The 23,220-nt window shown below is 39.1% G+C and overlaps 1 protein-coding gene and 1 long non-coding RNA gene across 2 annotated transcripts in view; both read right to left on the bottom strand.

The window, feature by feature from the left end:
- The window catches only part of LOC116717305 (secretory phospholipase A2 receptor-like), a 36,448-nt gene that overhangs the window by 4,610 nt on the left and 8,618 nt on the right, over positions 1-23,220 (bottom strand). Inside the window, exons 7-10 of the mRNA XM_032558574.1 lie at positions 3,417-3,487; positions 1,785-1,841; positions 1,402-1,500; positions 135-260 (exon numbers count right to left, since the gene is read on the bottom strand). Of these exons, the coding sequence (XP_032414465.1) occupies positions 135-260; positions 1,402-1,500; positions 1,785-1,841; positions 3,417-3,487 (353 nt within the window). The remainder of the gene's footprint in view (positions 1-134; positions 261-1,401; positions 1,501-1,784; positions 1,842-3,416; positions 3,488-23,220) is intronic.
- On the bottom strand, positions 16,331-17,210 carry LOC116717307 (uncharacterized). The gene is made up of 2 exons (XR_004338721.1): positions 17,046-17,210; positions 16,331-16,997 (listed from the first exon to the last, which is right to left on the bottom strand). It is a non-coding gene; the product is annotated as an uncharacterized LOC116717307 (long non-coding RNA).

Raw genomic sequence — 23,220 nt, 5'->3', positions numbered from 1 at the left:
AATTGAATTCATTGGAATTTAATTTGAATCCTGAGCACATTATGGGGTGTGAATATTTTTGCAAGCCACTGCAAGTCTTGAAAATTGTTTATAATTGAAGATTCTAACAAAAAAAAAAGAATAAATCTAATCACCTTTGTCGATCTCTAGGGTGAGTGCGTTAATCTGTCTCTCCATTATCGTAGTTTCCAGAAGCAGCTGACTTTTTTTTATTTTAAGGTCCTTGATATTTTCCAGCACCGTGGCCATCCTTACACTCACTAAAGAAAAACACAAATTAGTCAGAGAGTCAGTGAATTTATCTGTATCAGAGGAGCATCAACATTTTCAGTTTCTCTCTCAGATCTTTTCAGGATGTCAGACAGTATTCTCACTTTAGAACCAAAGAACAGTAAACTGATTTAAGCCATCGTCTATGAAAAAGATGAGATCGTGAGGTTCATAAACTAGGCATCGTCCTCTCCACAAGTTTAGATCTTCTCATTAACACCTTGACAGGTTTCAAGCTGAGCAGCATTAAGTTAAATTGATTCTTGGTGACACTTCAGTGTCCCTGACTTTTAATCAACGTTCATAACTCACCTACCAGGCCTGCACAAGTCAATTAAGTGACTGCTTAGGGCCACTAGGGTGCCCTCAAGTGGAACTGATTTATTTTTTTAAGTAATAATTTCCATGTGACTATATTAACAGAAACACACAATTTCATTGTAAAGTTGTGATTGTTTTTTACAATAACATATATTTGATCGTGTAGAAATCATTGTTTATAATTGCTCTTGCCCAGGTAGGTAACACTTCACTGGTAATATGAGCTACAATGAGCATTGCTCATTCAAACTGCCAAAGCAGCGGTGGAAGATAAGTTAGCAAAACAATGTCACAAAAAGGACAAAATCCTTCAGGGACAGAGAAAAGAAAGAGGAAAGAGAGAAAACCCCAAGATAAAGGATAAACCCAAGATGTTTTAATGTGTCTTTGTAATGTAATTTTTATCCAGAAGATTTGTGGAGCAGCTAATAGACAATTAGCCTGATAGCTACCTTGAAAGGTCCAGTACAACAATAAAAAAATTATGCTAACGTCTTTGTGTTTGTGTGAAACTGAGTTTTAACTTTAAATGAGCTGATTCTCGTGGTTGGCTCTTTATATTTCTGAGTTTTTTTGGGTTCAACAGTAGTGCGACTCTTGTTAACTGCAAACGTGCAGATATGACCTGACCAGGTGTGAGGATGATCGAATTGTTTGACTGTTGATCGCAGCAATCCACATTATTAGCAGAAATAGAGGGCCCCGTGCCGGCCCTGCCTCCTACTATTAGGCACTTACAGTATATCTTAATGCTTTAAACTGCAAACTCTTCATATAGGAAGATATATATTTTGTTGAAATGAAACTTACTGTAGATGAGTGTTGTAGTTACCAGGCCAACAAAAATCCCCAAACCCACCAAATACAGACGAGACTTAGTGAATGCTGTTGGTTCCTCTTCTGCTTCACCTGGAAGAAACAAAGACGACTCCTGCTGGATTGTACTGAACAGTGGTTAGACAATTTATATCGATAATACAGAGCATCAATGGAGTATCTACAGTATTTAGGACAACCACTACTTGGGTAATACCATGGATCCTGCTATGTATCAGTGAGAGAGCAAGAAATAAGTATGGATCTAACAGAGTGGGTTTATGTGTTTGATGTCATTCTAAGGTAAATAATTAACATCTGAATGTTAGAACATGGCCTTCCTTCAGCCTGGGACTGTTCAGCACTTGAACCTGTACCTGAACTCTGATCTTCATGAATAAATGACCAGACAGAAATCAGCTGACTCTCGTCTCCTTAAACAGAAATGAACACAGAGTTTTTGAAATTAAACAAAATCAGTGTCATTGATGTCATTTTCAATCAGATTTCTTTTGACAACTTTACATTCCAACATGTTTTTTTAACTTTGCCAGGTTTATAAATAACTGTAACAATGTTAGATTTAAGTTTGTACCTTAAAACCTTCCAGTAAAATCTTACCTTTCTGCTGAAAGTTAGATTCCAATTAAATGCAATAAGAGTATTTTGCCTGCTGCTGCCTGATGCGTTGCTACTTTGAGGAAAACATGTACATAAAACAGTAATAATCATCATTTTGTATTGGCATAAGAAGCGCAGGATTCAGAGAAGGAATTATAGAAATGCTAATTTCTGCTGGCTAGTCTGAAGGAGCTGAGAGGGGATGTTTTCACTAGGCTGAATGGTTGGCATGGGAGAGTAAAGGATTTCTCAAACATTCATGAAAGAATGAAAGCAACACTCCAGGCATATTTTGGATGAAACAATAACTTTGTATTACTACTAATAATAATTTATTTTATTTATAATGCCCGTATATGTATCTAATTGAGATGTCAAAGGACACAATCACATGCTGATGAAGGACATAGCTACTGGATTGTAGCCACAGCTGTCCTCGGGCAGTCTGACAGAAGCGAGGCAGCCATTTTGAGCCATCAGCCCTTCTGACCACCGTCAGCAGCCGAGTCTGGTGAAGTGTCTTGCACAAGGACACAAACTACAGGGACAGGCAGCCCAGGAATCGAACCGGCGACCCACCGATTGCAAGGCAAACTTCTACCGCTGTTGCCCTATTATGTAAAGTTCAAAAAAGTTGATTTTACAAAATACTGGCCCTTTAAATATAAAGTGTACAGTTAACAAAGACTATAACAGAATGTAAGTGTACCAGTGGTAGCATAATTGGTTGCAGTGGGAGATTTTCGCCTTCTTTTCTTTGGGGCTTGTTTGTGTCAACAGGTAACTTTACATTGGAGTTTCAAAAACTTGCGATGTTCCATTTTCTGGACTCTTATTTAATATGTACATGCTCCCTTAATTAATATGTTATAATCTGACCTCAGGTTATAACAAACAACAAGATGAGTTTCCATTACTGTGCAGGTGATGCAGCTCTGCATTACAATGTCACCAGGTGACTGTGAACCATTGAAGCTCTGAGCAGATGCACAGAACAAATCAATGAGTGGATGCGCCATAACTTTCTTCTGCTGAATAAAAACAAAACTGAAGTCGGTATTTTTGGGCCAAAGGAGGTTTGACCAAGAGTCAGCACACAACATTGATTTAAGTCCATTCTCCAAATCGTATTTACTTTCCTTTATTATGCCACAGCCGAATAGCTTCTCCACTTTTTATGTTTTCACCATATGAAGGACTTTGAATTGTCTTAAACTTGATTTGCCGAGAGATTTCTGTGATGATACAAAGACATTAAAGCTCATCTGTGATATAAAAAAGAAAAAAAAAACACTACAACGTCCTACACAGAAAAAAAATTAAATGCATTTGGCTAGCACTGTTACTTTTCAGTCCTCATAAAACATACAATATATAGAGTCACTTACTTTCAGGAGAAAGTTTGTCTTTGGTGACAGGGACTGTAGAATAAGAGTCATGGTTCACTCTGTCCTCCATCCTTTACAGAGAAAATGATAAAGACTTTAGAAAATGTCCAAATGAATGAATGATCTCAGCTGTAGCTCACAGGAAAGCAGGCGGGTTCCTCTTCCACTTTTTAAAAGACATCAGGGTTTGATGCAGCATCAGAACATAAAGATAATTACAAAGTCGGCCTTCTATCACCTGAAGAACCAAGGGAAGAAATCCTTTTTTATTATTGGGTGGACAATAAACAGAGAATTTTTTAAAGAGCAATTTGGGGAAGGGGGTCAGCAAAGTTACAGTGAAATGTAACATAAAATGTGGTTAAAAAGTTTTAATGTGTTCAAGTTGCAAGACCAAAAATGACTTGTAAGTGATGATGCACATGAAACATGTAGTTTTCCTCAGTAAACAAACTGTTGAGATCCATAGAAGTCAAACTAAATTTAAATGTTTAGATACGAGTTTGATTCAGTGTCAGAGATTTAATTTCTGCTACACCTTTACAAAAATTTAAGGTTCAAAATAAAAACAAGCTTTAATGAGTAACTCCATTTGATAAAATTCCTCATAAATATAGATTTACTGAAGTGGCTCTCAATACAATTTATGTTATTTACTTAATCTATAAGTAGGTAGAAGTAATGAAGATCTGGGAAGTATCATAAGTTAAACTTAACGCTCAAAGCACCAGGGTTTTTATAGAAAAATATTCAGATTTGTTTTGTGTACCTGTGTGGTTTTAGAGGCTCTGTGTTGAAGATGGTAAGAAATAAAGGCATACATTTCTGTTTTTCTCTATCTCTCTCTCTGCTCTCACCTCCCACAAACTGACCTGTCGGCTACTTGTAGCGCTTAGCTCCTCCCGTTTCAAACTCTTATTAATGTAAGAGTTGGAGAGCTAAATATAATTGAGATATTTGCTATCTTTTACAAAAAAGCTTGTCTATCAAAGCAATGTAGCCAGTTTGGCCAGTTTTGATTTCCAAGGCATAACGAGGCAGTTTAACATTCAGTCAAAGTAATGAAATAAACTGCAGTCGGATTTTTATTTTTAATACGTTTCTTCCTATTGAGCAGTGAAAACAAATAAAAGGTCTTAAATGACTTTTGCTTTAAGTATTTTCTTACTGGAGGGTTTTTTGTTTGTGCTGCAGAGCCACAACTTCCTCTTGACTTCAGCGGCTCTGACGGAGCCTGTGCTGCTGTTGTTGCTCATCCTACACTTTGGACTAAAATATTATTCTAAGAGTGGCAGGGGGGGCATAAAAATGCATTTTTTTCTTTGATGGATGGCAGATTTATTTCGTTCTTTGTTTCTTTTGCCTTTTCATATTAATATTGTTTAAATACAAGGTTTCTTGTATGATTTTTTTTTTTGGGGGGGGGGGGGGGGGGGGGGGAATTCTAGACTTTTCCTAAATTGAGGGGGTCTGGACTCACCAAGCCCCCCGGGATTTTCCCCCACGCAAAGAACATTTCCAGGCTTAAAGGACTAATGTTGCAGCAAGATTTAGAGAAATTCCCCCATGCATTTCACATTGATTACTGCAACAGTGTCTGTCTAAAAGGAAATAAAATCAATCCTCCAGCTGCAGCTGATCCAGAACTCTGCTGCTGGTGTTCTGACTAAAACCAGCAAGCTAGAGCACATCATCCCAGCTATAAAGCCCTTACAATGGCTCCCTGTAGCTAAGAGAATAAACTTTAAAATAATTTTGTTAGTTTTTAAATTACTGAGTGGCTTAGCATCAAGATACATTAAAGATCTGCTGCTGTTGTTTCAACCCTCCAGATCGCTCAGGTCTTCTGGTTCTGGTCTGCTCTGCATCCCCAGAACCAAACATGGAGAAGCAGCATCCAGCTTCTATGCACCACAAATCTGGAACAAACTTCCTGAAAACTGTATAACAGCTGAAACATTGAGTTCCTTTAAATCAAGGCTCAACAACCACCTGTTGAGAGTTGCCTTTGATCAACAATAACTGGTATTGATCAAAGGCAGCGATATTCTGAACCTTCAGAGACTCTCATTTAGCCACTGACAGGTTTAACCCATTTCTTTTTGCAGTTATAGAAATGAATATATTTGGTAGATTTCTATAAATTAATCTTCAAAGTAAATGTTTCGAATTAGCTGTGACTGATTGGAAAAGCCTTTAGCAGATGAAGCACTGCTACGCCGCGCTTTTTACTTCATATATATGTAGGCCTGTCACGATAGCAAATTTTGCTGAGCGATTGTCTCAAAAATTATTGCGATAAACGATAATATTGTTTGAAGACCTTTTTACACTGATGTAATGGAAATGACGTAATAATCCATGCGATTTCCTGCCAAAGATAGATACACTTTAATTTCAAAAGAACACTAAACACTGGAACTGATAAACAAAATAAACAAAACAACCAAAAACAAAAACAAAATGGATTCTCAGTCTCCATCAACAAAAAATTTACTTGGAAAAAAAACTAAACAACATAAAGCCAAAGTGGAAATAAATACTGCATTCAACCAAAAGAGTGCAGATTATGAAGTCTGTATATTATGTTGCCCTTCAGTAATAATTAGATTTAATAGAGAAGATGGGCACATCGACTACCTGATGCAATAGTTCACACTATATGATTTTTGCTCCTATTTTTCCCCTTACAACAATCTTAGAACGTTGGTCTTTCTAAGATTGTGTGGTGTGTTACGGTAGATCGTTGTTGCCGCTCCGATCTAAATCAGGGGTTTTCACCGACTGGGAGCTTTAACTCAGCCTGTTGAATGTGACAGGCAGCCAATCAGAAAGCGCGGATTCTCCTCCGTGTTTTCTGAGGGGAAATTACGGAGGGGAATCCCAAACAGCTGACACGGCGCAACCCGAAGTCCAGCGGACATCGGAGATAATATGTGGAAACAACATTAATGTTTATTCAACATGCAAAGAATATAGAAATGACAAGAGGAGGAGTTGGAGCGAAACAGCTACGCAGTTGATAAACCCGGTAACTTTTCAGCTGTTCTTCGTTAACGTGAGGTAAATAGGTTATAATGATTTTCATTCAGTCAGGACTTTACGCTGACACTAGCAACATGCATTGCAGGTAGATTGTAGTAAAGCACTGATTAATGCCTGGTTTTAAAATTAGTTCACTGGACTTGTAGCCATTATTTTGTGCCCATTGTTGGACACCACACGGCAGGAATGAACCCGATCGAACGGTTTTACCTAGGATTTCTGTCGGCTAATGTGTGGTCTCTCAGGTTTTGAAAATGAGCCGACAATCGGCTGGCAGCTCTAAGATCGTGCAGTGTGCGCTGGGCTTTATACTAAGGAAATGAGGAAGGGAGGCACAGGAGTTGAGCCTTTTTTCATTCAGTCTCATTAGCTGAAAGAGAAAAAGGTCGGAAGAGCCGATAGTGCCGATAATTAAAATGGCGTCGATAGCTTTAATTTATCGTACGATTAATCGATTTATCGTTTATCGCGACAGGCCTATATATATGTATCGATGTCACTGTTTGAAAGGAGCGGACTGCCATCTAGTGTTTGTAAACACAAATTGCAGGCTGCAGTCAAACACGAAAAACAGAGAGTCCCGAACAGAGGACTTGGTTTAAAATACGGGACGTGACGGTTAATACGGGTCAGTTGGCAACCCTACATGAGACCATTAACTGCCGCTAGTCTAAATGCTAACTACTGTTACTCTAAATGTTAAACGTTAGCACATTTGTAGAGGAACTTGGGTCGTAACTGTTGACTAACGTTAGTATGAAAGCTAACAATTGTGTTAAGATTTGGTTGGAATTCACAGTTCTCCTCGTGTGGGCGGATAAGCAAAACCTTTCTTTAGGTGGTTGTCGCTATATCTACTATTGAACTACCAACTCTTCTGCTTCTCCTTTTAACAAGTTAGCATTTAGGCTAGCGGCAGTAAACAGTCCCTTACAATACACAAAATATCTCAAAATACAATCAATGTCGGTAAAAAAAAACAAAAAACCCTGGACTTACAACACACTTTTAACAGTGGTACATATTACATATTACTTGTGAACTTGACATACCTGTGAAAGTATAAACCAGCTTCTTCACTAACCGCCGGCAGCCGAGGCCGTTAGGACCGCTGCACTGACAAGCGGATCCCTCCGCCTCCAGACACCGTTCTATCAAACAGCGGACCGCTGCGCACTATAGGCGGATGTGCACATCGTAGGCGCTCTTTTCAAGCCGTTCTTCGGTTACAACCGCAGACGGCGATATTTCTCCAGCGGAATAGAAACAGTCGCGTAAATTACAAAACGCAAATAAAAGCAATGTGATCGTTCACTAACGATTAGATTCTTTTGAAAGGTTTTTTACTATGAACATAGGACTGGAGTCTCAGTGAGAGCAGTTTTCGTAAGTCTCTTCACACACTGCAGTAGCTCTTATTCTATTTAATTTAGAATGATATTTATTTAATCGGGGAATAAATAAAATAGAATATGAGAGCTCACAGAGCGCATGCTCTATTGTCTCTAGCCGTTAAAACTGCACACCCTGTTTTCAGCCAACTCTTTGGACAGGTGCAGAGGAAAGGATAATCATTAAAAAAAAATAAATAAATAAAAAAAACATGAGCGATGATTGAAGCGATTCAGTCCTGCTAGCAGTTGAGTTAAAAGTTTTACAAAGCCCAGCTTTTATTTTGATATTCCCCTTTCCCTAATCTAAGAGCTAATTTACTGTTCAGTTCACCTGAAATCAGCAGTGTAATGCATACCCAACACAGGACTCCATATTTTCTTAAAGAAACTCCAACCGATCACCATTGTGTTCCAACTCTAGGACAAGCATTGGAACATACACTATATTTCCAAAAGTATTTGCTCACCTACCTTGATCCATTGGGTTCAATGACGTTGGTCCACCATTTGGAGCTAGAACTTCAACTCTTCTGGGAAGACTGTCCACAAGGTTTAGGGGTGTTTTAATGGGGATTTTTGACCATTCTTCCAGAAGTGCATTTGTGAGGTCACACACTGATGTTGGATGAAAAGGCCTGGTTCTCAGACTCCGCTCTAATTCATCCCAAAGGTGTTCTAAAGGGTTGAGGTCAGGACTGTGCAGACCAGTCTAGTTCATCTACATCAGACTCTGCCATCCACATGTTTAAGGACTTTGCTTTGTGCTCATAGTCATGTTGGAAGAGGAAGGGGCCAGCTCCAAACTGTTCCCACAAAGTGTGGAGCATGGAATTGTCCAAAACGTCTTGGCATGCTGAAGCATTCAGAGTTCCTTTCACTGGAGCTAAGGGTCCAAGCCCAGCTCCTGAAAAACAACCCCACGCCGTAATCCCCCCGCCACCAAAGCTTTACACTTGGCACAATGCAGTCAGACAAGTACTGTGCAAATGATTCACTGGGATGTGCATTTTAATACAGTAAATCTTTTTACAACTATAAGAAATGGTTATTTATCAGCTACTTCAGTTTAGTTTTCCACAAGTTTTAGTTCTTAACATTTATTGTGGAAAAACTTGCAGCAATATTGCTATTATTTCAGCTTGTCAGATGAAATGAAATGAAAAGTATATAACATTTTGCATTAACAATAAAAAGATAGGTTTTGTCTATTTCCTGGGCTTTTTCTGCGAGCTACAGTTACTTGCTTATGATGGAGAATAAAGGCCGGGCTCATGTGACGTCCAGCCAAGGGATCCGGCCAACGCACCGTATTATTGTGGAAAATAATTAATTTCCAAACACTTTTTAAAACGTGCATTTTTAAATACGCACATGGTGTGAGAGCCACAAGATCTAACATTTCAGATCAAAGCCAGGCCAGCGTACGCTCTGAGTCTGCTCTGTCAGGCAGTCCACACATGGGTTTATACCAAAGATAAGGAATCCTGAACAATGGAGAGACAGTCTGGTTCCTGAGCAGCTGCAGAAAAACCCATCCAACCCTGGCTGTGCAAACCAGACAGGTTCATTAGATGAGAGTTCATAAACATTAAGAATGAAGTGATAACATGACCAGCAGATGATTAAAGTCATGATGAAATGCATTGTATAAACACATTCATGACACAGTTGAGCATTCCTGCATGAAACTTTAAGAGAACAGTCAGTTACATTAAAATTTGCGAACGTCACGCTCACAAATGAATTTGTTCTCAAACACATTCTCTTCTTTTGACCAGCATTCTTTGGGATTTCGTTCTGGAATCACGATTACATGCGGTCCAGGAGTAGAGATCCAATTCTTCGCCCAGAACCTTTAAAACAAATACAAGAACCTCAAAACATAAAATCAGGCCACGTTGACAGCAAAATGATAACTATCAGCATCTAAATGTTTTGTCACTGTCAATCAATCAAATTTTATTTGTATAGCACATTTCAGCAGCAAGGCATTTCAAAGTGTTTTACATTATAAAAAAACAAAAACTCAAAGTCATGCAACATAGAATCAACAATCAAAATATTACATTAAGTCAAGTGCCATTGTTAAATTCCTAATTGATTATGTATCAAAATCAACTCTAAACAGCTGAGTTTTTAGTCTAGATTTAAAGGCACTCAGTGTTTCAGCAGTTTTGCAGTTTTCTGGAAGTTTGTTCCAGATTTGTGGCGCATAGAAGCTGAATGATGTTTCTCCAGTGATTTATAAACTAACATCAGTATTTTAAAGTCTGTTCTCTGAGCTACAGGGGGCTAGTGGAATAAATATAGAGCTGGTGTTATGTGCACCATCTTCCTGGTTTTAATCAGAACACGAGCAGCAGCGTTCTGGATCAGCTGCAGCTGGAAGATTGATTTGTCTAGTCAGGCCTGTAAAGACAGTGTTACAATAATCAGTGCGACTAAAGATAAACGCATGAATGAGTTTCTCTACATCTTGCTGGGACATCAGTCTCATTAGACACTATGAATAAAGACAGATTTAAAAAGAAGCCAGACTAGAAAATAAAGGAGTTGTAAGAACTTGTACGACTGGATTTTAAAGATTTAAATGTTTTCACAAATGGATATAAAGCTGTTCAACTTAAACAGAAAGTAAGGTTTCAAGAAAACTGAAAATTTCTTATATTTTTTTAATAAATAAATTATTCTTTAAAAAGTTAAACACTTAAATAGAACTAATCTAACAAATAAAGTACAGATCAAAAGTTTGGACACACTTTCTCATTGAATTCAATGAGAATGTGTGTCCAAACTTTTGGTCTGTACTGTATATTCTATAAAATTCAACATGAAATCCTACTTTCAATGACGCAGTATTAAAATTATTCCTCCCTCTGAACAGATTTCTTCAGATGGGCCTGCGTTTGTAAACCAGGTGTTTTATCTTGATCTCCCCTGATGTAACAATGACGGCCCTCACCCATCCTGTTTGAGGAAGAACACTTCAAATGCCCCGATTACTGACCTCAATGTTTCATTGGTGCTACAATAATGGCCTAGTCCAAGGAAGCCTCCAGAAGGTTCAGAGAAACCCATTACCATTAAGAGAAGCAGAAAGATAGCAAATGCCCTGAATGTTCATAGAATTACAGCTGGAGGAATAAAACCCAACTTTAAAGTTACAGGGACAATGGCTACGCCCCCTGGTGGCTGAAACAGAAAGACGCCACATTCCCAAGGAGGCAGGTGGTCAAAAACCATCAACTGACTGCAAAAGACCAGCAGCAAGGCTTGGTGGCATCAGCCACAGAGGTTTCAGGTCCCACAGTGAGGACAGACTGAGGACTGAAGGTCTCCATGCCTGAACTCAATCACCTACAGAACCACTGACCCAAAGGCACAAGAAAACCCAGCTGCAGTTTGCTCATAGCTACATTATAAAGAAAAGAAGTTTTTGTTTTTTTCAAAACTGGAACTTCTTGAGTCTGATCAGACGTCTGAAGCTCCTGCTGAAAAGAACAACCTGCCCACTGTGAAGCACGGCAGGGACCCAATGATGCTCTGGGGCCGCTTCCCTTCCTCTGGAAACTTGCAGAGTGTGGAGGTCAAGATGGATTCAATCAGGAATCAGGATATCCTGGGAGAAACTGTCCTGCTGTCTGTGAGGACGCCTGAAGCTTGAGGAAGCCCAGTAAGCTTTGACATCATTGGACGTCCAAACAGAACAATGAACCCAAACATATCTCACAGTCCACCAAGGTTTGGTTTTAGAAGAAGTCCTGGAGATCCTGGAGTCGTTGTCACAGTTTAGCTCTTCTACAAGCTTGTCAATATATATTTACATTTTGACCTAAATATGTATATTTTTAAATCATAGTTCTTACCCAAGAGTGTTTACACGTCCATCAACCCAGGTCCAGGTGTTGTTAACTTTCTGTAATCCCATCCAGTATCCATGAGAAGGATCATAGTAGTATTTGATGTGTTTGTTGACAAATTTCTGTGAACAGATTGTTTGTTGATTGTCATAAATGTCCAGATTAGCCTTAGATTTCTGGTGTGGCATTAGATTTTACCTGCTCCTGCAAATCATCAATTATAACCAAATCTGCTCGTCTTTTCTTACAGAACCTTCGACTTTCTTCCCAGGTCTTCCAAGGAGCTGGTTTGTCGTAAAACAGGTAGCATTTGTCCTTGTAGAGAATCCAGTCAAGTGGACACAACTCACACCCTGGTTCCATTAGACAAGGGGAGAGAGCAGAAGGAAGTGAAACTTTGGTAAAATAATATCAAAAAGAACAACAAATACAAAAATATCAAAGAAATCCCAGTGTCTATATTTAATGTTTCACTTGTCAAAATTGATCAAAGATTTCTAAGATAGAGTGCAGATCAATAATGGAAAGTGATCAGGTTAAGCTACCATTCTAGTTAGAAGTGGCGTACCACAGGGCTCGGTGCTCGGTTCACTCAAAAACAACTGTATTCCCTGAAATCAAAACTTTACTCTAAACTTGTTGCTACTGAATCAAATTTTCTCCACCCCAGCCAAGGCCCTGGCTCACCTTGTCAGACATCAGCACCGTACCTGTGATTATAATGGTTAGGTATGTTTTGAACAGCTATTTATAACTGAAGATTATAATAATATTCTAAATATAACACAAATAATCAAAAGATTCAAAGGTAATCTAGAAATTGTAGCACTTGTGTCTTTCTCTCTTATCAGATAGTTGATGTCTTCCATCAACGTCATCCTTCTCTCCATCACGTTCTGTGCGTCTGTTGTAAGGTCATTGATACTTTCCTGTTGCGCAGTCGTCTTTACACCCACTATAAAAACACACAAATTAGTCAGAAAGTCAGTGAATCCATCTGTATCAGAGGAGCATCATCATTTTCAGTTTCTCTCTCAGATCTTTTCAGGATATCAGACAGTATTCTCACTTTAGAACCAAAGAACAGTAAACTGATTTAATATTTCATTAACATTCTTCTTTTTGGGGCTGCATGGCAGTAGAACTGTTGCTTTGCAGCAATAAGGTCCAGGGTTTGAAAAACTTGAGTTCATATGCAGAGTTTGCATGTCCTCAGATTTTCATGCTAGTTATACTCTTTAATGCATGAGTGAAGTCTTTATGTTGGAAGTTTTGAAATAATTGTGCTGATTTTCCATCCATTATGAACAAGACACAAAGATCCTTAAACTCCTCCACTTAAAGTGGTTTTAAATAAATTTTTTTACATGTAAATCATTCCCTTATGGCTTATGTAAAGTAGAACTGCAATGCTTTGGTCTGAATTCCTCGTTATTGTAGCTCCACTGACTGCATAGCGCGTTTTAAAGCAACTTGTTTTAATGCGGTCTTTTTAAATGTGAATGAGACATTTCACGCTCCGTCCCCTCCAGGTCACGTAGCGTTCTTCTCCACCTAATTCAGCCACTTCTGTAGTTTGATAGCAGCGATATCTTTAATAAACTTTGGAGATAAAAGTGTCAACAACTGAAGACTTTACATGTTGGAGCCAGAGTTTGACCCAGAGCAGGAGAAGGAAGACGACAAACCTGCAGAGCCACGCAGTCAAATTAACGCATCACAATGGTGTTATTACTGTATTTACACCTTTTCCATTCATACCAACTACCCAACCCTCCATGGGACCCCAAATGAAATTTGGCTTTGGGGTCCTCCATTTCTGCTCAAAATGTGGATTGCTGCAATCAACAGTCAAACAATTAGATCATCCTCACACCTGCTATAAACTCACTGCGTCTCTGACATTGCCGTTTACATTATATCCTATACGCATTATCATCTAGTTGATGTAAAAATAATGTTTGTTTTAGCCACATAAATTATCATCCTCTGCAGCAAACAACATATCACCAACTACAGCTTAGAGTAGCTCATTGATATGTTAATACAATGCAGCCTGATGCAAAACCATTTTGCTAGAAGTTTTAATTATTGTTAACAATTGTTGTTAAACAATATGAGGCCAAAATGAGGAGCTAACAGTCAGCTGTAAGCTCCTCAATGCTGAGTGTTTCACACTTAGCACTGAACCACTCCAGCGCATGGTGGGAGTCATGGCCTGGAGGAACCAGCAGAAACACACCGTCTATGAAAAGCAAGGACGAGACCCTGAGGCTCACAAGCCAGACATCGTCCTCTGCACGACTTTAAATCTTCCATATTAAACTTTAACACCTTTACAGGTTTCAAACACCTTGATATGTGGTTAAACTAAAGCTGGACAGCATTAATTTTAATTTATTTGTGGTGACACTTCAGTGTCCCTGACTTTTTAATCAACTTTTAGAACTCAGACGCTTGGAGGTATAAAGGATGCATTAGGTTTAAAGCATCCTAACGCTTTAAACCTCTAAAAACTCGTCATATAGGAAGATAATTAAAATATACTGTGGTAATGTGAAACTCACTGTAGATAGCTGCTCCAGCTACCAGGGCACATAAAACCCCCAAACCCACCAAATACAGACGAGACCTAGTGAGTGCTGTTTGTTCCTTTTCTGCTTCTTCTTCTTCACCTGAAACAAACAATGAACTTGATAAGGTATAGAAGTTATAATTCATCAGAGGGCCTGGATGCCTGTAGAGGGGTATGAGTTATTTTCTTAGCGCCAGTTTAACAGGACAGGAAAACATGGAAAATCAGCTGTGACTCAGTGGTTTAGGTAAACACAACCAGCTGGGTCAGACCAGACCGGACAGCCGATCTGCCTCTGAGCCGTACAATGGCAGAGAGACGACGACTCCTTCTGGATTGTACTGAACAGTGGCTAGACAATTTATATTGATAATAAGGAGCATCAATGGAGTATCTATTTAGGACACCCACCACTTGGGTAATAACATGGATCATGCTATGTATCAGTGAGAGAGCAAGAAATAAGTATGGATCTAACACACTGTGTTTGTCTTTTTGTCATTTTTACATCATTTACAGGTGTGTTTCTCAATGGGGGTGGCACTGCCCCATGGGGGTCGTTCAGAGGATAACAGGGGGCGCTGACAGAAATATTTACTAAAGGGGGAAGCTGTGTTTGGTAGAAGGTGATGTTTGCACCCAAGATACAACAATAACAGTTTAAAAGTTGAATCACTTGAGAAAAACATGCATGGCTGCAACTGTATCGATGAAACTCTTCTTCTCTTCAAGGTTTCTATTAGCTTCTTGGCGCTCCTGCCTCTGATAGCTTGACTGCTCCCAGTATCAATGAAATTAAATGAAATTTGTACTTATTTCAAACATGTACATTGTCAGAGAAAAAATAAAATCCCTGCATGTACATAACAATAATCAAACATAAAAAACAAAACTTTCATATCCAGTTCAAAAAGCAGGAGGATATTTCACATATTTTTGCTGATCAAAATTTCTACACTCTCTAAATTATATCTATTTATTACGCAGCCTTCACCATGCAATATTCAGCTTTGAGAAAACAACAAAAAGATAAACCTTTCCTTTTATATATAATCCATCACATAGACACACAACACCGCTCAGTGCAGTCATGTTTAATCTGCAGAACTACACCACGTCCCTTATCATGTTCCAGCAGATAAAACTAGTGTAAAAGTTAGAAATATGTGCAAGTGATTTTAACTCCTTCAATTACCTTTTTTGTACTATTATACCAATATCATCACAACCAGTTGATGCTTTATTTTTACATTGTAGGACAGTGTTTAAAATGTCTGTTTTTAATGTTAATCTAAGAAAAAATAAGGTGGGATTAATATCCACCTGATTTATCCTTCCATTAGATTTTAAAACAGTCTCTTGAGCTACCCATGGCCTGAGATTTAAAAAGAAATTACTTATTAACTGCTTCATCCCCGTCTTTCATGATTTTTTGTTGTCTGTGTCAATAGGCAACTTTTGTTGCAAACCTCTTATTTAATATGTACATGCTCCCATGAGCTCAGGTTATAACGAACAACAAGATGAGTTTCCATTACTGTGCAGGTGATGCAGCTCTACATTACAATGTCACCAGGTGACTGAACCATTGAAGCGCTGAGCAGATGCACAGAACAAATCAATGAGTGGATGTGCCATAACTTCCTTCAGCTGAATAAATGAAGTAATATTTTGTACCAAAGGAGGATCGATCAAGAGTCACAGCTTCAGTTATTACAGTCAGAAACTAGTGATCAGAGCGTTAATCTGGCTTTAGTGACCTGAGCCTTCAGAGACACATAAAGACGATTACAAAGTCGGCCTTTTATCTTAAGAATACGTCTAACTTTATCAGACAAATGTCCCCACTAGATCTAGACAGAAACTCATCCATGTGTGAATCTTCAGTCGAACTGATCAGTGGAGGAGTGTCTTCATGGGTCTGCCTGTGTAACGCTAATTAAGGCCAGATGTCTGACCACGCCCAAATATGGAAACAGGCAGGCAGAAAGGTTTGGCTAAGGAGATTGTTTGTGTGAATAAAACACCATCAGACAGGTAGTAAGTTCAAGTTATTGTATTCAAATTTATATATTTAGAAAAGTATTCAATAATAATATTTTCCTAAACACAACAGGAAAACAACAACAACAACAAAAATAAACCCAGATGACACCCAAGAGTTTTTTTTCCGCTTATTCAAGTCAGTTCTTTTGTATGCAGGATGATTAATCCTCCATGAATCAATAATCCAAATGTTTTTAGTCCATGATCCCAGGGCAATACGTCCGGAAAAGAAATGTAGTTTGGTTCAATGAAGTCCTACCGCAAAGCTGCGGTGATCCAGTAGCTCGCCATCCTGGGTTGAAACAGGGGGTGGAAAAAGAAACCTGACCTAAACAAGGTCATAAATAAAAACAAAAATTAGCATTCACATTTAAATAGGGTTAAAGTACTATCCAAAACAACTAAACATTCATCAAAGAAATAGGTTCCATATTCCATAAAGCATTTTTCAAATTACAGATCAAATTAAAGTTACAGATCAAATTAAAGTGCATGTTCAAGTTATATCCAAGTTTAATTGACATTAAAGTCCATTACACTTAATTGACTTAAGTATTGTTTCAATAACCAATTAATTGTTTTTTTGTTTTGCTGCGCAACTCCAAATAAATGAACCAATTCCAAAGTTCTATAGGCCGTAAACAAAATCAATGAAAAGTAACTAATAGTATAGTAAAAAGGACAAATTTACAAAAATTAAAGGGCTTACTTAATACTTTGAGGATATATCTTCTATTCGGCCACAAAATTAACAAAAAGAGAATGATCTTTTGATCTTTAAGACCATTTTTAGGCACCAATACATAAGATTTTGAGTGGGTGTGTCACCACCGCATTTTTACTACTAAAAAAAACAAAGTACGTAAAACAAATGACTCACCGTCGAGTGGTTGCCAGAAAACACATAATATAATCCTTCGGCTGTGTTAATTTGGCTCAATCCAGGAATATTCGTCAACGATTTTGAAAAACAACAAGCACAAACAGCTAGCCATAGCGACAGCAGCAACAGCAATGGAGGAGATAAAAAAAATTATTCTTCTTCTTCTTTATGGCGGTTGGCAAGCAACTTACTGATGTGCCTTACCGCCATCTACTGGAATGGAGTGTGGATCAGGAGGAGATCCGGGATCACCTCTGACCCCGAACTTAAAGTGTGCTGTCAGTTTGACCCGCCAAAATAAAACACGAGTTGGTTATTTTACGCAGGTTACACCTGGTGGGATTCATTTATGAGACCATTCGGGTCTGTAGGTTCTAGTCTACTCTCCATCTCCACAATCAGAACCACACATGTAGACGCGGCATTGAGTTTTTATACTTCACTAATCTGAAAAAACACAAAAGCTTCTTGCAGAGGAAATTAAAATTTATTAAGTGCATTTGGATAGCATTGTTATTTTTCAGTCCTTATAAAACAAGGGGGCCCAAAGTCGGTCCTGGAGGTCCGGCATCCTGCATGTTTTAGTCTCTCCCTGGCTTAACGCACCTGTGTCAAATGATGGCTCATTAGAGGCCTAAGAAGAAGATTGACATGCTGAGGAGGTTGTTACTACCAGTAGGGAGAGAACTAAAACATGCAGGATGCCGGCCCTCGAGGACCAACTTAGGGCACCCCTGTTATAAAACATATAATATATATACGGAGTCACTTACTTTGAACAGGAAGTTGGTCATTGGTGACAGCGACTGTAGTTTTGATGTCTTCGTCCTTGAATTCCTCCATCCTTTACAGAGAAAATAATAAAGATTTAGATTTTAGAAAATGTCGAACGTCTCCTTGAATGACCTCAGCTGTAGCTCACAGGAAAGCAGGCGGGTTCATCTTCCATTTTTTAAAAGACAGCTTCAGGGTTTGAAGCAGACAACTGGAAGAACGACATGGCAACATTTATTTTTCATCAGAGGACATCTCCTTCTCTGAACAGGAACAACTCACATCTCTTGTGCACTGCAGGAGCGCCCACCAACAGCTTGTTGCTGGAATGTGCTGCTATAAGAATAAACTTTATTCAGTTGTTTGTTTAACCAAAAGTGCATTTCCATGTCTTACCAGCAGTTTTACTGTTTCTGATGAATGAGGTTATGCATTAGATCAGGGGTCTCAAACTCCAGTCCTGGAGGCCCGCTGTCCTGCAACTTTTAGATGTGCCTCTGCTGCACCACCTGAATAGAATAATTAGGTCATTAAGGTTCTGGAGAACTGATCTACACAAGGAGGAGGTAATGAAGCCGTTTCATTTCAGTGTTTTGTACCTGTGGCTCATCTAAAACCTGCAGGACAGCGACTGGAGGACTGGAGTTTGACGCCCCTGCATTAGATGCAGTTGGAAAGCTGCATATAGCATGTAAATATTCTGCAGTGAATCGAGTTCATCATAAGTTTGCAGAGAACAATTGTATTGTTTTACGCAGGTTTGTTCGCCTGAAATGGTGTTTGAATTCTGGTCGAATGTTATTGGATCGACAACGGAGTGGATGAAGTTAAAAATAAATATTTTTAATCAACTTTATTCTCTGACTTTTACCTTTCGACTCAGCGAAGTCATAACATAAAGTTAAAAAGTAAAAAATTGACAGTAATATTTTGGTTTATTTAGCCTGTCACAGAGGAAGAAATGCAGGAATTCATTTTTCAAAGTCATATTTTCACCATGTTATTCATACATTTATAAATATAGGAGTTCCAAACTAAATACTTAATTCACAAGCTAAATATTAGGTTTGCAAACAACATATTTAGCTTTCAATTTCAATATTTAGTTTGGAACTCTAACCCATATGAATGTATTAGACCACATGTGTCAAACACAAGGCCCAGGGGCCAAATCTGGCCCGCCGTAGCTTTTTATGTGGCCCTCCCTCCGGAGGCATTGCATAATACAAATCAAGATAACAGTTGTGTGCTGAAATATTGCTATATTAATCAAATCAGAGCATTTTGTGTGCTTACTGCCAAATTACTTTAGTCAATAATTCCAGTTTGATTGTGATGGCAGAAATTGACGTAAAATCAACAAATCGTGTCATTTTTTTTGTGTGTGCTTGCGCATAACAGAGTTTATTGAAAATCTTCTAGAAAAATTGTCAAGTCATTGGTTTTAAGAGATGCCAATTCCCACCTGCAGGTGGCAGTACATTTTCCTTCGACACTTATTTTCGAGTAATAGAAAGTCACATTTATTATCATACCTAAATGCAAATATTGTAACATTTCTTGCAAATATATCTAAATTAGCACCAGAAAAGTTTAGGTTCTTATGGCAAAGAGTCACAAAAAAAAGCGAAATTCTGGAGGGACTGATCGATGTGAAAAAATGTTCAATACTATTTAATTTTAAGAAGAACTAATCGAATGCAGAGACAGTTCTGTTTGTTTATCAGGTTTGTCGATATATTCTGGCCCAACCGGCCCTTTAAGAACATCTGTGATCTTAATGTGGCCCAAAATCAAAACGAGTTTGAGGCCCCTGTATTAGACAGACAGCTCCCTCCAGGAACAACGACTCAACAGTCTTATATTTATAGGAGGTTTTCAGTGAAGAATCTTACAAATGTACATCATTCCTCATTGCGATAAATAAATGTTCCTCAAAAGTACCCATGCCTCCTGCAGGTACAAAAACAGGCTAGTGGACGCGGCCTAGTTGAAGAGAAACATCAACATTTCCGCATAAAGCACAGAAACAAGCTTCTGACCAATCAAACATTTAGCATTTAGACTAGCAGCAGTTAACAGACACACTATGTAGGGTTGCCAACTGTCTCCTATTAACTGTCATGTCCCGTATTGAGCCAAATTTAAATCCTCCGTACGGGACTCTGTTTGCAGCCTGCAATATGCATTTACAAACCCTAGATGTCACTCCGCTCCTTATCTACCAAATAAAGCAATGTAGCTGTGCCTCATCTGCAAAGACACTTTCCGGTCAGAAATCGCGGCTGATTCGGAAATTTTCTTTTAATGAGAGGAGAACGATTTATAACAGCTGTTTAAATAAAGCTTAACGACAAATAAGTCATATGATTTTGAGTAAAAATCCTGGTTGATATTCCATTGATTTTTAAATCTACACTGTGTTTGAAGTTGAAATCTTGCTTTAAAAACAACATCCTTCTTTTCACTGAGGCCAACCACCAGCTGAAAAGATGTAAGGAAAAATATAAAAACATTGTGTTGATTAAATCCCTCTATTAATCCATTATGTTGCATGAAAATAAAATAAATATTAAATGTTGCGTAGGTATATGATGACGTCACAGTCGAGCTGTCCTATATTTTGGAGATGCTGAGCTGGCAAGTCTACAGTAACGGTAGTTGGCATTTAGGCTAGTGACAGTAAACAGTTACTTCTAATACACAAAAATATCTCAAAATACAATCAACGTCAGTAAAAAATTGTTAGTGAACTTATAAACACTTTTAAGAATGGTGCCTATCTATTAATGGTGAGCTTGACCCACCTTTGAAAACAGAAATCGGTTTCTTCAGAGATCCCCGATAGCCGAGGACTCCGGAACGGATTCGCCTTCAGGACCGCTGTACTGACCAGCGGATCACTCCGCCTCCAGAAAGCGTGCTGGCAAACAGCGGACCGCTGTACTGACCAGCAGATCACTCCGCCTCCAGATAGCGTTCTATCACACTGTACTGACCAGCGGATCACTCCGCCTCCAGACAGCGTTCTATCGATCAGCGGACCGCTGTACTGACCAGCAGATCACTCCGCCTCCAGATAGCGTTCTATCACACTGTACTGACCAGCGGATCACTCCGCCTCCAGACAGCGTTCTATCAATCAGCGGACCGCTGTACTGACCAGCAGATCACTCCGCCTCCAGATAGCGTTCTATCACACTGTACTGACCAGCGGATCACTCCGCCTCCAGACAGCGTGCTGGCAAACAGCGGACCGCTGTACTGACCAGCGGATCACTCCGCCTCCAGAAAGCGTGCTGGCAAACAGCGGACCCACCGAATGCGCTCTTTTCACACCGTTCTTCTGTCTGTTAGCTGCAGTCGGAGTTCTACAGTGAAATTCTCAAGCGGAATATAGTCAAATTAAAGACAAAAGAATAAATAATAGTAATTGTTCACCTATAATCCGATTCTTTTGATACTATGAAAATAGGACTCGAGTTTCAGTCGAAAGCCGTTCTTTAGTTTTGTAATGTACTACACACAGTGCAGTAGCTATGATTATTCTAAATAAATTAAGAATAATATTTATTTGATCGGCAAATAAATAAAATACAAAACGTAAGAGGACAGAGTGCATGCTGAGGAGAGACCAACTTTTGATCATTTCTATCTGGATTTGATGTTCGGGCTTCCGCAGTTCCTGTATTTGCGCCTTTTGTCCCGCGCACGTTTTTCAGCCGTTACAACTCTTTAATACATTGTTAACATGTCACGACGTGTGTTTGGGGAAATCCAGCGGTGTTATTAATTTCAGTATGTGTGAAATGTGTGTGTCAATCATGAGTACTGTGACAGTGTTATTGTCACGGATCAACATATTAGCCTTCTTCAAAGTTAGCCAACACTAGTTATCTAACCAACTAGCTAACATTACCGCCTATACTTTATTGTGTATTATTTGCATGTGTCTGACACCCTGGATAAGAAAACCAAGAGAGAGAGAGAGAGAATGTGTTGAATGACATGCAAAACCTGTTGATCGATGTGTTGGTTTGTTCTTATGTCATCTCAATAAATAAAATAAAAATGTATAGCTATATAAATCAATGCATAAATAAATGAGCCAGAAAAGAATAGAGTGCCTTCTTTGGGTCGGGGAAGGTGTCCTGCCCCAAGTGGATGAGTTAAAGTATCTCGGGATCTTGTTCACCAGTGAGGGAAAAATAGAGTGGGAGATCGACAGGCGGATTGATGCAGCGTCTGTCGTGGTGAAGAGAGAGCCGAGCCAAAAAGCAAAGCCCTCGATTTACGTTCCCACCGTCATCTATGGTCATGAGCTTTGGGTCATCACTGAAAGAACAAGGTCACAGATACAAGCGGCCGAAATGGGTTTCCCCTATAGGGTGGCTGGGCTCCCCCTGAGAGATGGGGTGAGAAGCTCAGATATCCAGGAGGGACTCAGAGCAGAGCTGCTGCTCCTCCACGGTTCTGGTTAGGATGCCTCCCTGGTGAGGTGTTCCGGGCACGTCCCACCGGGAGGAGGCCCTGTGGAAGACCCAGGACACACTGGGACTATGTCTCTCGGCTGGCCTGGGAACGCCTTGGGATTCCCCTGGAGGAGCTGGAACAAGAGGCCGGGGAGGGAAGTCTGGGCCTCCCTTCTGAAGCTGCTGCCACCGCGACCCGACCCCGGATAAGCGGAAGAAAATAGATGGATGGATAAATAAATGCACACACATCCATACACTCACATGCATTTTACACATAGCATAACAGAATACAGACAGTAATGTTAGCTAGCTTGGTTAGCCAAATAGTTTCAAGAAACGTGCTCTTTCGCACCCCCCATACCTCCCCCATAAACAATGGATGTTGGCATTGTCCATTATTGACATTTCATCATTGCTGTTGTTGTCATTTTGTTTCAAAAATGTTCTACAAATTGTTCTAAAAATGCTTAAAAAGTGAAAAATGAAAGTATTTCAAACATGAAATAATTATTGTGTGAAATAAAACACAGCAGAAAGTATACAAAACATTATTTTGAATCAAAATGACAAAGTAGCAAAAAACCACATTGTTTATAACCCGGGTCAAAAAAGACCCACTCATGGTAGACCGTACAGTCAGTCACTCACGTATCAGAGGGTTAAAATAACAAACATATTAAATAATTACAAAATACCACAACAAAAGCTAAATTATTCCAAAGTAAACAATAAAAACATGCAAACAACTCAGA

The sequence above is a fragment of the Xiphophorus hellerii genome, chromosome 3, assembly GCF_003331165.1.
Source record: "Xiphophorus hellerii strain 12219 chromosome 3, Xiphophorus_hellerii-4.1, whole genome shotgun sequence".
NCBI classification, from domain to species: domain Eukaryota; kingdom Metazoa; phylum Chordata; class Actinopteri; order Cyprinodontiformes; family Poeciliidae; genus Xiphophorus; species Xiphophorus hellerii.
Note: the sequence above shows the minus strand (reverse complement) of the source record. Positions and strands in the feature narration are given on the sequence as shown.